This window comes from Colletotrichum navitas, assembly GCF_030913465.1.
Source record: "Colletotrichum navitas strain CBS 125086 chromosome Unknown LY79scaffold_142, whole genome shotgun sequence".
In the NCBI taxonomy this organism is placed as follows: Eukaryota; Fungi; Ascomycota; class Sordariomycetes; order Glomerellales; family Glomerellaceae; genus Colletotrichum; species Colletotrichum navitas.
This window is the reverse complement of record NW_026850688.1, coordinates 42,149-57,213: the sequence shown is the minus strand read 5'-3', so window position 1 is coordinate 57,213 and position 15,065 is coordinate 42,149. Positions and strand designations below refer to the sequence as shown.

Sequence of the window (15,065 nt, the reverse complement as noted above, 5' to 3'; positions counted from 1 at the left end):
ATTATCTATAAGGCTAATTATATTATCTATTTATATACTAATTAATCTAAAGTTACTATTATTAAGTAATAATATTAATAGGTAAAAGTTAAAAGTTAATAAATTTATCTAAAGATTCTCTTTATAATAGTAGTTATAGGTTACTTACTAGTAGGTTTTTGCCTCTATAATACTATATAATAGCTTAGTTACTATTATTATTATATTTACTAAGTAAAGATAATAAATTTACATAGGTAGGTAAGTAAAAATAACGTAATTTAGTAGTATTACTAATTAAGTATATACCTAGGTAATATTATATAACTAGAGAAGAAATCTATATTAAAGTAGTAAAGGGGTAAAGGTAATTATTAATTACTAGGCTATTTACTAGATAATAGGTAACTATATAAGAATTATTTCTTTACTATTATCTATATAGCCTTAGATAATAAGCTATAATTTCTTATAGGGCTACTTGTTTTTACTTTTTACTTTATAAACTATATATAATTTAAATATATAAGTGTTACTATAGGATTTCTTATTATAGGTAATAATATAAAATATACTATAGTTAATAAGGGCTTTTACCTTTGCCTTATTAGATTCTTTAAAGGGTTTACTAGGTATAGTAATAATCTCTTTCTTATATAGCTTAATAGTAAGTGTATAGTCTACCTCTTCTTTTATAGTTAAGAACACTATAGTTATAGTAGAGTATATCTCTATAAAGAATATAGGTATTAGGTTCTTTTATAAGTAACTATAGTATTATTATAGTAGTTTATTATTAATAATAATAGTATTATATACTTTCCTTTTAGTGTTAAGTATCTCTATAGGGTCTTTTTATACTTATATAGTGTGCATAGGATTATCTTCTGCTTATGTAAAGTAGCTAGTAGGTTTATCTAGCGTAAGGAGGTCTAGTTAACCTTTCTCTATATAGTAAGGTTTTACTATAGTAATCCTAAAGTTATATAGGCTATAGGGTAAATTAATAGTGTAAGTAGTATTATTATTAGTAATAAAGTAAAATAGGCCTTACTAGCTATATTTCTTGCGCTATATATAGACAAAGGATTAAAGGGGTAAAGTAATAGTATTAGTTAAATCTAGGCTATTATATATAGCTAGTGCTTTATAAAGCTATTACTTTATATAGATTTAGTGTACTATAGCTATTACTTTCTTAATTACTTTAGTATATTATATAGTAGTTATAGTAAGTAGTAACTTATTAGTTATTTAAGGGTATATACTAAAAACAAGGAGAGTTAAGATAAGGCTATCTAGGCTAGTAGTATTATTAATTACTTTAATAGTAAGTTAAAAAGTAACTTTAGGTTTAGTACTAGTTTCTTTATAAATAATCTTATAGGTGTAGTAAAAAAGTATATAATAGTGCTTAACTTTACTAATACTATAATAAGCTTTAATAAGTACTTCTTTTACTTTAATAAATAACCTATAGGTAGTATATTTAAACTTACTAAAGTAAAAATTTAGGCTAACGTTAGTTATTATCTAATTAAGTAGGCTAAGATATATATTAATCTAGTATATCTATAGTACTTTTTATATATACTTTATAGTAATAGATTATAAGAATTTTACTATATTAAACACTATTACTATATTAACTATATAAAGTACTAGTTTATTACTATTAAGATATATTATATTAATAAGGATCTTATAGTTAAACTTATTATTATTATATAGTATAAACTTAAAGTAACTAGAAGCTTTAGAGTATAATTAGTAGTAGTAGTAGTACTTATTAATAGCTTTAATTAATAAAAGGGAAGTGTTTTCTTTAGTATATTTAAGTAGCTTATAAAGCTATTAAACAGATAGGTAGCTAAATTACTAGTAGATTTAGTATAATTTACTGTTTATTAGGTGTTACCTAGTAATACTCTTCTCTAGTAGTTATAGAAGTATTTATAAGTAGCTAAATTAGTAAATAATAAGTATAATGTTATTACCTTAGATTAGCTAGTTAGTAAGGTTATTAAATTTTATACTATAATAGTCTATATCCTTTAAGTAAAAGAGAAATAAAGTATTAGTAGTTATTATATAAAAAATAAGGTTACTAAGTAGTATAAGTATATTAATTACCCCTAGGGATTTAAAGTAATTACTACTACTAAAGTAAATACTTACTTTATCTACTTAGGTAGTATCTATAGATATTCTTTTACCTAAGTAGTACTAAAAAGTAAAGTATTACTTATAGCTAGTAGTTAATTTCTTAGCTATACTAGTATTAGGTATAATACTATAAAAAGTTACTACTAAATAGTGCTTATTAAGTGTAAATATCTTATTAGTTTTTATAGTTTTACTAGGTAATAGCTTCTTTAGTAGGTTCTTATAGGTAAGCGTATAGGTAGTTACCTAGTTATATAACTTAGAGAATATAGTTAGGCTATTAATTAATAGTTATATAAAGAAGGTAGTAGATATAAAGAACACTATATTTATATTATTATTATTATTATTAATAAGTTATTTATTACTATTACTTACTTCTTAAAGATAACTTATATTATAACTTTTATAGTTAAGAAGAAAGTAGTTTAAGGTAGCTAGTAAAGCTTATATAAAGTAAGTACTTTTATACTAGTTAAATAAAGATTACTACTCTTCTTTAGTATATTTAGTTAACTAATAACTAGGCTTACTATAAATAAAGTACTTCTTAGTTAATTTATTACTACACTAGTTTTTACTATAGTAGTTACTTTATAAAGAACCTTATGTTTACTATAGATTAGTATAATTATTATAGCTACTATTATACTTATAGTTAACCTAAAATTACTTATCCTTTATAGTAGATTTATCTATAAGGTATTATATAAGTAGCTTATAGTAAAGTAAGGTATTTACTACTCTATTATATAGTTATATATAAAGGCTATAGAATATAGCTAGTAGGTTAAAGAGAGCTATAGTATACTTAGGTATACTATAGTAATAGGTAATAAGGTATTTATAATACTCCTTATCCTTAGGTAGACTATTATAGGTAGTTACCTTAACTAGTTTAGTAACCTTTTTAATAAGTAACTTAAGGATCTTAAGCTTATTCTTACTATAGTTTTTATAGGTAATTAAGTTAAATAATATATAGTAAAGCTTAGTAATATAGGCTAAGTATACCTTATTACCTTTAAATTATTCTTTAAGCTTTACTATTAGAGTATTAAAATTACCTACCTATTAGTAAAGGGTAGAAGTATAATACTCTTATAGTTTACCTTAGAGTATTACTTAAATTACTACTCTATAGTAGTCTTATATTATACTTACCTAGATATAAAGGTTATAGAATAATAGTAATTTTAAGTTAATAGTCTTATACTAGCTACTAGTATATTTTATAGCCTAGTTATTAGAGTATATCTTTATAAGGTTACTTATTTACTTTAGTGTTAGCCTTAATATTACTATTAATATTACTATAGTTAATAAGAGCTCCTACTATAGTACAGTAGTTATTATATATAGGCTATTAATTTTAGCTATTATATAGGGTTTTAGTATTAACAAAGGCAGTAGTAAAGTAAAGTTAGGTTATTATAAAAGGTCTAATAAGTAATTACTAGTAATAGGTGTACTTTAGCTAGTTTTTTACTATATAGGATTATATTATAACCTTAGATATTCTTAATAAAGTTAAGGTCTTTAAGGCATAGTTTAAAGTTATATAATAATCTTTTAATAATAGTAATTATCTTATTAGTCTAGTAGGTGTCTTTCTCTTATTAAAGGGTCTTAAATATATATTAGGTAATTAATAAGTATTTACTATAGTTAACCTATATACTATAATTAATAAAGAAGTTATATAGGCTTATTAAGACTTTCTAGTTAATTATCTTAAAGTTATTTATAGACTATTTACTAAAATCCTTATAGGTGTAGTAAAGTAATTTACTACTAATATAGTTATAGTACTTATAACTACTAATATAAAATATAGTAATAGTGTTAAGTATAAGAGCTTATTACTTACTTATAAGGTTAGTTAGTAACTTCTTAATATAGTCTTTTTCTTATTACTATAGGAGGATATACTATATAAGGTTAGTAGGTATAGTAAATATATTATTAATTACTACTACTTGCTGTCTTACGTTAAGTAGTATATTATACTTACTATAAACTTCTTCTTGTTACCTTATAGGCAAAGGTGTAGTAACCTATAAGCCTTACTTACTTATAAGCTTATTATATTTACTTATCTTAGCTTAGGTCTTCTACTTATAAGTATAGTGTTATTTACTGTTGCCCTCTGTTAGCCTAATAACCTCTTAAATATAGGCGTTTCTTCTAGTAGACTAGAAGGCGTATATATTTATTAGAGGGATTACTGCTAGTAGTATAGATAGTTAAGAAAAAATATACTCTTATAGGTAAATAACTTAGAGAAAAACAATAAGCTATTATATTAGTAACTTATTAACACTATTAGTTAGTAAAAGGAGTATATATATAGGAAAAAGAAGTTAGTAAGCTAAAGAGCTTATAATAAATAGGATATAGTAAATAATTACTAGTTAGCTATAGGTATATAAAGTAAGGGGTTTTTTATAGTTAAGAGTGCTTCTCTAAAGGTAATAAAGCTTATATAATAGATATAAATTAATAGGGTTTCTACTAGTTAAAGGGACTAGTTGTAAATCTATTAATTAACCTATTATAATAGGTAATTAGTATAAACTATTATAGTAAAGGTATTTATAGAGGCGTTTTTTAGTACTTGCCTACTTTAGGCATATAAATAATTAACTAGTAATAATTACCTCTTCTTATAGACCTTACTAATCTATAGTTTAGATAGTAAAGTTAACCTTTGTAGTTAATAGTAAAGTTAACTACTAATTAGTATTAATAACACTAAGGGATAAGTTAATATAGTTAACTATATATATTAGTAGTAATTAATAAATAATAGGGGGTAACTATAGTTCTCTATTATATATAAAGAAAAGAAGGATAATTATTATAGGTTAATTAGTTAAATAACTAACTTATTGCCTATAAATCCTTAGAGAATCTATAGCCAAATATCTAAGGATTTACTAGCGATAAGTTATTAGGGTTAACCTAATAATTCTAATATTTATCTGCAATAGTTAATATTGCAACAATTACTTACTTTTACTTACTTTCTATTACTTTAATAAGTAAATTTAACTATATAATATAAAATTAATTAAAACTCTATATTACTTTATTCTTTATTATTATCTTAAATTACCTAGTAGACTAATATAGTATATCTTGTCTTTCTATAATTACTATTATTATATATATAGTTTACTACTTTTTATATAACCCTTTTTCTAAAATATCTCTTTATCTTTAGCTTAAATAACTTCTTTTGTTTTTTATAATATCTTTACTTTAGCTATACTAGGTAACCTTTTAAGATATAGTTAGGTCTTTTTAGCCTTATAGTACTTACTAAGTACCTTTATTATTTTATAAAGTTAATAGCTTTTTATATTAATAATAGTAAATAAATATACTTACTTACTAATACCTTTTAAACTATAAGTTAATTACCTTTTATACTAAAATTAGTAAATTCTTTAATAACTTTTAATTTTTCTTTATAAAGTAAAGCTTTATATACTTTAAAGTATAATTATTAGTGTCTTTAGGTCTTATAAGCCTAAGCTATTTAAGTATAAGTCTACTAGTGTTAGTATCTTTGGCTTAAAACCTAGGTAAAAAGTAATAACTTTAGAATTAAAAGATATAAAACTAGCCTATTAAAAAAATAGTAAATATAAGTATTTTATTTACTAAAGTTAAGAATACTACTTTAAATATAAAAAAACACTATCTTTAGAAATATTAGTAAATATTAAGGCAACGTTGGTCTAATATGTTGTATTCTATTACTAATTATGTAGTCAAGTAATACGTCAATGGATTTCTCAGGGTATCTTATAGACAGAGAAGCTACTAAACAGAATGTAGTTTCCGTCATCAAGTTTGGCTACAGTTTATTACGTTAACACCGTCCAAAACCTTTTACATAGTCTATGCACAGAAACCCCCTATTTTCTAAAAACTAAAAAACCTACTTTCTAGTATATTTACTTATATAAAAAGAATATAATTTTCTAAAAAATATATAAAACTAAGTATACTAGTCTACTACTTATATAAATTTACTTATATTTATAGCTATTTACTTAGATTTAATATCTAAGAATCTAGAAATATAGGCCTAGACACTATAAACGCAATAGGGAAGTTTTTAGTAGTTACATTAGTAGCGTCTAAATTAAAATTCCTAATTTAGACACTACTAATGTAACTACTAAAAAACTTCCCTGTTGTATTTATAGCGTCTAGGCCTATATTTCTAGAATCTTAGATATAATAGTAAGCTTTAATTATTAAATTTTATAAAAAATAGATTATATAGAAAAGGCTATAAAGTATATTATAAGATTATCCTAGATTTATAGCTAATACTTTGAGGCTAGAAGCCCTACTTTTGGATTTTTTGGTTTTTAGAAAATGGGGGGTTTCTGTGCATGGACCATGCAAAAGGTTTTGGACGGTGCCAACGCAACAAACTGTATTGGGAAACTATACCCTCTCGGGCGATTAGGACTCAAGTCTGCAAATGCGTGTCAGCGACGGAACCAACTGCGAGATCAACCTGCTTGGTTTTGCAAGACTGAACGGAGTCCGAGGCAATTCCGCAGCCATACAAATACCATCACCTCACCTGTTCCAATTGCTTCCCCCGTGAGATGGCAACAAAGGCTGCCAGCTGACGGGGAACTACGAGGGACTTGCCTTTGACTCCAAAAGGCATGTCTCGGTACACCGCTCTTGATGTTGTTGGTTAGCCACGTGGACAAATGGCCCGACCCGACCCCAAGATCTGCCAGTCAGATCCACCTGTACGGTCCAAAAAGACCGTACCAGAGGGACCTGTAAGCGTGAAGGCCGCCTTACTGAGCCAACGGCGCCTTTAATGTCGATAGCCTCAAATGAGCCGACTGGGCCGACGATTTGTTACACGCCGACTGGTGAGGCCAGGCGCTACTTGATGACCTCAAGCAGTGGGACAAGGAGGAGGAGAAGGATGAGGAGGAGAAGGATGAGGAGGAGAAGGATGAGGAGGAGAAGGATGAGGAGGAGAAGGATGAGGAGGAGAAGGATGAGGAGGAGAAGGATGAGGAGGAGAAGGATGAGGAGGAGAAGGATGAGGAGGAGAAGGATGAGGAGGAGAAGGATGAGGAGGAGAAGGATGAGGAGGAGAAGGATGAGGAGGAGGACACCGCCTAGTGACAGACAGACCTATCAATCAGCAACAGACAACCTTCTACTAGTCTACAACGAACTTTCTGTAGGTGACTGATGGGCGGGCCTCGTCATTCTCATGTCAACAGCAGCATCAATATACTATTGGCGCCTATTGAACGACATGCATGACGCTGCAGATTCTTGCCAAAAGCCAAACAAATAGGCTCGCGTATTCATGGCTCATCAGTATTCACAGCTCATTAGTATTCACGGTTCATCGATTCATTGGTTCCCGGACTTTCTGTCACTACGGGTTATTCCGCTTCTATTACTTAACGCGATGCAAGCACTTCTGCAGTCCCTTCATTGTAAACGCATTCCACTCCGACTAGCGACTGCTTTCTGCCTACTACGAGTCGATAAGGTGACCCTGCTGCTTTCCCGCGCTCTGTGATTGGATCCCCGACTGCTGCGGCCCCGCGTAAGGCAATGAATGCATCAGCCAACCGATGGGCATTGTCTTGGCCAAAGGACTACATGTTATTATCGTTAATACTGGAATTGGCCTCGGCCTCGGGCTATGTCTATACCATCCTAGCCAACTAGTTCGTTAGCTTCTGGCCTGTCTAGACGGTCCAGGATTTAGCACGCTAAGGTAATCACAGAGGACATTAGGGGACATGGCGTATACTTAAAGTCAATAATAAAGCAAGCATATCTGTTCTAAGATATTTGCTTCCATGTTTTCCTTCGCCTTAGCATCGCTGGTGGAGTTTTGCGAGCTAGAGAATATTTGTTGTTAACAATAGAATTATAGTAAAGTGTAAACAATCAAGTTGAAGACGATTGCGGCGTGGATAAGTGCAATAGCAATGAGTGAGACTAGGACAAGTGAGGCAAACGCCAGTGGGATACCAAGCTAAAAATGAGGCAAATAGAAGTAGGGTCAAGATAAGTAAAATAGAAACAAGTGAGGCGAAGGCGATTGGTGAGATGGAGCTGAAATACCGAGATTCTCCTAAAGGTGATGGCGGTGATTCCCGAGATTTCCGTGTACTCGTCCCTCTATCTGCAGAGCAGAACAACAGCTGGGCCAACTTACTATGCTTACCTGCCAGCTTAATCGGAGTCCCCCGACGCGTTCAGGAGCTGAGATGGGTGCTGACTATATGTAAGACAGGCGGCCATGGAAACGAGGTTGATTTCTGTGACTGTTCTGTAATTAATGCTCAGCTATGCTGTAACTGACTGGCTTGGTGTAAGTAAAGGTGTCGTTTGCAACTGTGCCAAAACCTTGACCAATGACTGATTCATCCTTCTCCTAGCGACTGGCATCTATCAGTAATAATATTGATCCCTGGCTGACCATCTCGAGCCTGTCTAGCTTCACGATTCACGGAGGAGTTTTGCTGCGACGGCGCGGGCTAAGAGGGCAATAGGTTGGTGCTTGTGCTTCTTGACGTGAGCGATTGGTCAGAGGGGACGGTTAGTTGTTTGTTTGACTGATGCATTCTATGCGAGGAGTTGCTGCGGCCGTTGAACGCGCGCGTCGATGGTTAGAGTAGGTGTGGCTGTGGCAGCGATAGTGAAGGAAGAAGGCGGTTCCATAGACTTGATGGACGCGAACGAGGTTTGTGAGCAGCAAAAATAGGCGCAGACGGCGAATTCGCCCTTGGTTCTCGCCGCGGCAAGTGCGGGCATTCCACAATTACGAGTGCCTTACAACAATTGCAGCTCCGACTAATACCAGGCACCTACCTACCTAGCCACCTTACAGTCAGCACCCACCATCATCACTCACATCTCACCTATCACCGTCACTCACTACGGAGTAAATCTTCCACTATTACCTGCCATAATACTGTCTGTAAATCTATGCCCGTATGAAAAGCTCCTGACCAACCGTGGAGAAATATGTCATCATTTTATTTCATCAGACCTACAGCAGAACAGCAGAAACAGCAGAAACAGGTATTAGCGGAGACGCCCGGCTAGTAGTCCTCAAGCTAGATGATCATCTCGTTGGTAAGTCCCAGGTTGGTGCCTGTAGAAACTTCGTCAGCCGCGAGTAGATTGCTGTCATTTGCGGTCGCCACAAATTTCCATCTGCGGGTCTTGATGAGGTGGATTCGGGCGGACAATCCACAAGCGATTTCGTGGTGAGCCTGCTGCTGGAAGCGTTGACCTATATTGTTCCACATGTCGTCGGAAGCGGTAAAGGTGAGTTTACAGGCCTTTCCCTTGCGAACACTTACGCTGGCGATTAGGATCATGGCGATTTGCATGATCGAGAACAGGCCCTTGAGAGACAGGCGCAAGCGAAGCTCGTGGGTGGTGACGTCCTCCGTATTCCAACGGGCGAATAGCTCAGCGATCATCAGGAGCAGAGCGGTGAAATAGCCAATGAGATAGATGTCCATGAATTCCTTGCCTTTGCGCGGAATGATGCCCACGGAGTTGCGCAGGAGCTTGCTTGCGAAATCGCGGACGAGAATGTCAATGTACTTGTTGGTTCGATTGCCCAGCTTGGTGAAAAGCTTTTTCTGGGCAGGCTCGTCGGTGGTGGCCGTAACATCTACGCGCGATCGACGGCGTTTGAGCTTGTTCTTAACCACAGTGTTGGACGGCGAGTCATCTTCGTCCTCTCCTTGCATTATGGTATTCAGCCAATTCACAGCGCTTATAGTCTTTTTGTTGGGATTACCTGTGGTAGCGTCAGCGATTTAACAAACAGGAGAAACAGGAAAACGACCTGTCTAATGTCCAAAACCGAAGAGTCTATCCCGCTAGGCGTAGATTCAGTGGCATATAGACTGCCGAGGGCAGCCTCCGCGGCCTTCTGTTCCAGCGTCTTAGACTCCATTTTGAGGTTATTAAGCTGTTATACTGTTCTGTGTATATATCTGTTGTGGTGGCTGTGACAGCGTTGTGAGACTGTTGAATTGAGAAATCCTCTCGTGTACTGAGCATCATGGCCGCCGGGATCGTGTTGAGAGGACCTGAAGAGGTTGTGGGCCTGTCGCTAACGTAGGCACTGCAGTAGCTTGGCATGGATGAAAAAGAAGGCGTTTAGTCGAGGATTGTTGGACTGAGTAGCCCTATCCGGACAGAGGTCAGCGTAACGTCTTACATCCATGAAAGTGTGTGTTCGTGCGGCCAGATCAAGACTTGGAAAGGCTCGTTAAGATGGGTATAATCGAGGGGGAAAGATGTATGACAGTGGGTCGGGGACATCGGAATCATCTCAGCGACTTGGACGCAGAGGAAGGGGTACTGGTAGACAGACACAGACCGAATTTGGAGAAGGCGGCTGGAGAACGACGGTGTTGCACCTGGTTGAGGTGGATGGGCGAACAATCAGAGATGGGGAAAGCAGTTATCGCTTCTTAATGAACAGAATGAGGTTAGGTCTGGTTCTGTAGCAAAGAGAGGGATGTCATATGGCTTGTAGTAGAACGTAGGCAGCATTAGGCAGTAGGTGTGTTTTCCAAGACAGAACGAAGAGCTGAGTAAGGGTGGCGGGGAGAGAAAAGTGTAAGAAATGCATGGTTGGCTGAGAAACGCAAGGTAAAACAGTAGCGCAAGTAGAAGAGGAAAACAAAACAAGGGAAAGAGGAGGAGAGAAAGAGGAGGAGGAAAAGACTTCATTACTCTGAAAGGAGAGCTTCTTCCTCTGGAAAGAGCAATCCAGCAGGTGGCACCAGTCTCTCAGGCCTGGCGACAATCAATCTCGTGCTATTTCTTTTCTTTCGCATTGTATTGCACCGCCACAGAAGAAACGCCTGAACCACACAATCAGAGGCTGAAAGTACCTCCTAGTAGCTTCTAAATTTGTTGCGTAGCTCTGACTTCTCTGCATGCGCCCTTATGATGCCCCCCTCCCCTCCCTTGTCGCGGTTCCTCGTCATCCCGACCCCAGAAGACGTCTATATTAGCTGGTGTGCTTGCTGTTTGTGTCGTATGACTTCATGAAAGTGGCTTGTGCGAAAGGGGGCAGTTGCTTGGAAAGGAAAGCCAGACAGGAAGGTGGCAGTTTGATGGGGGAAAGAATGGAAGGAAAGGAGCAGCAAAGAGAATCATAGTGGAGATGAGGGCTAGATAGGTACGCAGGGCTGACGTCAACCCCCTTACCCAGGCAGCAGAAGGTACAGTATCTTGAACAGAGTGGCAGGAACACATGACGACAGTTGCGTCTCTTGATCAACATCGCGGCCGGCAGCGTAAGAGAAGCAACAGCGGGATTCTCCCTGACGCGAATTACATGACAAACAGTGCATCTCAGATCGTTCTGTCTATGCCAAACATAAGACCCTGCATCGCAGCCTCGACCTCGACCACATGCCGCCACGCGCGTCGCGCCGAATCGAGTGACACCCTGACGCGATCCTCCCAATTCTCGTCACAGTTCTCAGTGCCAATGTCATCCCTGCCATCCCTGCCATCCACGCCACTGCGACCGTCACCGTTGTTGCTATCGTCATCGTGAGTGTGCTCCACAGCTGCCGCCTCAACCACCAGAGGTGCATCTGTCGCTCCCTCCGTGAGGATCGTAGTCGGTGGTGGCGGCGGCGGTGGTCGGGGACTCTCCTCCTGGGATAGTCTCGGCAGCGATGATGGGAGAGACGACAGCGGGGCTACCAAAGAGACGGATGTGAACGGAGCAGCGCCCGCGACGCTGCGGCCTCGGCATGATGATGAGGCAATGGTGGATGGCGGTGGAGGATGACGCGACGCCCGAGACAAGGACAACGACGACGATGACGACGGCGACGGCGACGAAGGAAAAACGGATCGCTTAGCGGATGCTGGGACGGTCGGAGAAGCCTTGGTCGAAGCGACGCTTTGCGCGGGAGTTGGAAGGGACATGATCTGGGAGGGCTCGAGGTTCAGAACCGCGGCCTTCGGCGTGGGTACCGGTTCCCACAGCCCCGGACCGAGAACGGGACTGGCGTCTTCCGCCGGGACGGGTGAGACCGAGACCGCGGCGGGCATCTGACCCCGATTCTCCCTGGCCAAGCCCCTTGCGGGGTCACTGAACAGGTCTGATGGCGACCTGGGGGGGCATCTGGGATCGACATGAGCTACGTCGACGCAAGAAAAATGAGATCAACGTTGGTGGACCGCCTTTGAACCTTTAGGACTTCTGAATTCAGGCACTTACCGTGTCGAAGTCGAGGGAGTTTGACTCAGGCCCGGGTCAGACGGAAAGCCAAGGGTTTCAAGACCGGATACTAGGCGATCCATTTCCGCCGAACCTAGACCTCCCCTATGGCGCCTTGGCGGCGTTCGCGGCGGCTTTGTCCATTTGCCTATTGCTGTGGACGTGGCAGTGCTCATACGGCGCTGTCTCTATGTGTCTGGAGTCGTTAGCGTCGTCGGGGTTGCCGGTGTTGCTGGCGTGGGATGACTTGGAGTCAAAGGAGGAGAACGGATAAGACCGGGGTCTAAAGATGACAAGACTCAACGTTAGCGATGACTTGTTGATGCCGACACGTTAGAAGACGGGCGAGGGATGAATGAAGCAGGTAAGCTTCATCGGCGGCCCCTGAGACCAACTTACCCCGAGCCACCTTCTCCCACCAGTCCAGTTTTCCCATATCATCCCGCAGCCAGCGCTCGATGGCGCCGACACTGTTGAAACATCTTTCGACCAGCTCCTGGTTGAACCAAAATCCGTTAGCGACACTTCTATCCTCGAGCACAATGCCGTTTACGACGACCCAGCGTTTAGCATAGTGCTTTACCAGGCGATCAAACTGCGGTCCAATAACGCTGGCGAAGTCGTCGCCGTGAATTATGTTGCAGGCGACGCGCACATTAGGCATAAAGCGCCCTTGGAAGTTTAGGTGGTTAACGTAGGGCGGGAGGCATTGGTTTGCTCCGATAGCACAGAGGATTTCGGCGCGGACGCGGACGCACCAAGACACGCCGGCGCGTGGGCCGGCTTGTCGATAGTAATCGATGCTGATGCCGCATACGGTCTGCTCAGACATGAAATGAACATCAGTAAGGATATTCATAGTTTGCGGGGGGGGGGGGGAGGGGCAGAGCGGGCAATCAATCAACCTGGTACGAGTTGTTAGGGCACATGGTTGCTGTGTGCCTCGGACATGGATCAAAGCAGAGATTCAGGATGCCCTCACTTTGGCAACAAATGGAGAAGAAATCGCTGTAAATTGAACTGTCAACGATAAGGAATGACGGGAGTATTAAGCCATATATGCACGGGCGGATCGATTGAGGCACGCTTCTCTCCAAAGGTCATAACCTTGTGTAGAGAGAAGGGAACAAGCCGGATGAATGTTGGGGCAGAACGGACGAACGCCTGGAGATGATGCCCCCCCCGAGGCGGTCAGTAGCCGCGTCTTGTCCAACATGTTCACCGCTGGTGTCTAACGTCTCTAAATTCGGGGGTCTGCAGAGATGATCGAGACATGAACGGGAGGGCCCAAGCGGATGGGCAAGTTTGTGGTGTCCTGCTCCCTGGCAGCATGTTCGCCCAGCCTTCAGTTCACCCAAGAATTCAAGCTGCCGGCACGCCATTCTCATGTGGGTTGGTGTCTTACGGCCCAGGACATGGGGCTGCAAACTGGTGAGTTTGTTTGTTTGATACCGGCATCTTGGAGCCTAATTACACATGACAGAAGTTTCCATGACGAATATTCAACGTCCAGACTGAGACTTCCAATGCAAAAGCTTGAAACCGCGACTCCGCTCTGGTCTTAGCTCTTCTTATGATGGCTGTTTTTTACTGCATCTTGGCCTGTGAATCTTACCACTATGAGCAGCAGGCTTCAGGTCTTATCATGGTAAACACTTGGCATAGTTGGTCACCTCCAGTTCTCTAAGACACTTCTTCATGGACTATGGAGGCAGTCTTAAGATGTTGTTTATGGCAAAGATATGACCAAGGTACTAGAGAAAGAATTGGTCAGGAGGTTGGTATGAGTTTAAAACCCCTGGCCTTGTCCATTATTTCTCAGTGTGATGGACAAAGAAGCCAGAATCTCTCTTGTCACCATCATTATATGGGGCCGCCTTGAGACCTCCCATTTTTGGCTGGTTATTTCTAACTGTCCTGGTTTGAAACTTGCGGCTGGATGGCCCTCTCTGTTATTAGAGTGTGCGGCTCATCCATCTCTATTATTGGACCATCATTACCTGTGAGCCTGGCAGATCCTAATTGCTGGGCCTGTCTCTACATGCCCTCTCTGTTATTAGAGCGTGCGGCTTATCTATCTCTATTATTGGACTATTATTACCTGTGAGCCCGGCAGATCCCAATCGCTAGGCCTGTCTCTACATGGGATTCCACTTTTGGGACTCAGGTTTTGACCCATCTACTGATTGTATTGCTGTTATCAGTGCCTTGTTCGAAAAGTGAAGGTTAGACAGCTACTATTATTTGGCTAGTTGTCACGTTTCAAGACTGCGCTACCCTGTTATCAGGATGAGCTGGTTTTGGGGTGGTTCAGCTGTCGTTGGTGGAACTGCTGCCTGCTATATGACGCCTCTGCGTCTGTCTCCCTGGGCCTTGGGCACTTCTGCCCCAGATAGAGCCCCTACTTCCCGCTGGCTATGTCCATTGTGGGACGACTCCGGCGGACTGAGGAGGAATGGCTCCCATGCAGAGAACATTCTCTGTGGGCGAGCGGTTGGTTGGCCTCTGGTCCTGGAAAGGCGGTACGTTCCCTCACGCGTAACCAGATCTGAGGGGGGGGAGAGGGATGGGGGGAGAGGGATGGAGGCAGATGTCTGAACCAGGCCGCTCAGACCAGGCCAAGCCC

At 39.2% G+C, this 15,065-nt stretch overlaps 4 protein-coding genes across 4 annotated transcripts; 1 reads left to right on the top strand and 3 right to left on the bottom strand.

Moving 5' to 3' along the window:
- Positions 1 to 6,890: 6,890 nt before the first annotated feature.
- On the top strand, positions 6,891 to 7,320 carry LY79DRAFT_674760 (uncharacterized protein; the record flags this gene model as incomplete). Its single annotated transcript, XM_060564354.1, has 2 exons — positions 6,891 to 6,965; positions 7,072 to 7,320. 2 exons carry the CDS (start codon positions 6,891 to 6,893, stop codon positions 7,318 to 7,320), a joined length of 324 nt encoding a protein of 107 aa, XP_060407571.1.
- A 2,066-nt stretch (positions 7,321 to 9,386) lies between these two features.
- Positions 9,387 to 9,563, bottom strand: LY79DRAFT_484077 (uncharacterized protein; the record flags this gene model as incomplete). The annotated part of the gene is made up of 1 exon (XM_060553283.1): positions 9,387 to 9,563. A coding segment is annotated over one exon (177 nt), but the record flags the coding sequence as incomplete, so codon positions are not given.
- Positions 9,564 to 10,429: 866 nt separating this feature from the next.
- LY79DRAFT_572153 (uncharacterized protein) lies at positions 10,430 to 10,943 on the bottom strand. The gene has a single exon (XM_060559327.1). It carries the CDS (start codon positions 10,924 to 10,926, stop codon positions 10,636 to 10,638), a length of 291 nt encoding a protein of 96 aa, XP_060407569.1. The 5' UTR covers positions 10,927 to 10,943; the 3' UTR covers positions 10,430 to 10,635.
- A 757-nt stretch (positions 10,944 to 11,700) lies between these two features.
- LY79DRAFT_663755 (uncharacterized protein) lies at positions 11,701 to 13,298 on the bottom strand (the record flags this gene model as incomplete). The annotated part of the gene is made up of 3 exons (XM_060562848.1): positions 11,701 to 11,912; positions 12,440 to 12,509; positions 12,839 to 13,298. 3 exons carry the CDS (start codon positions 13,296 to 13,298, stop codon positions 11,786 to 11,788), a joined length of 657 nt encoding a protein of 218 aa, XP_060407568.1. The 3' UTR covers positions 11,701 to 11,785.
- Positions 13,299 to 15,065: the final 1,767 nt, after the last annotated feature.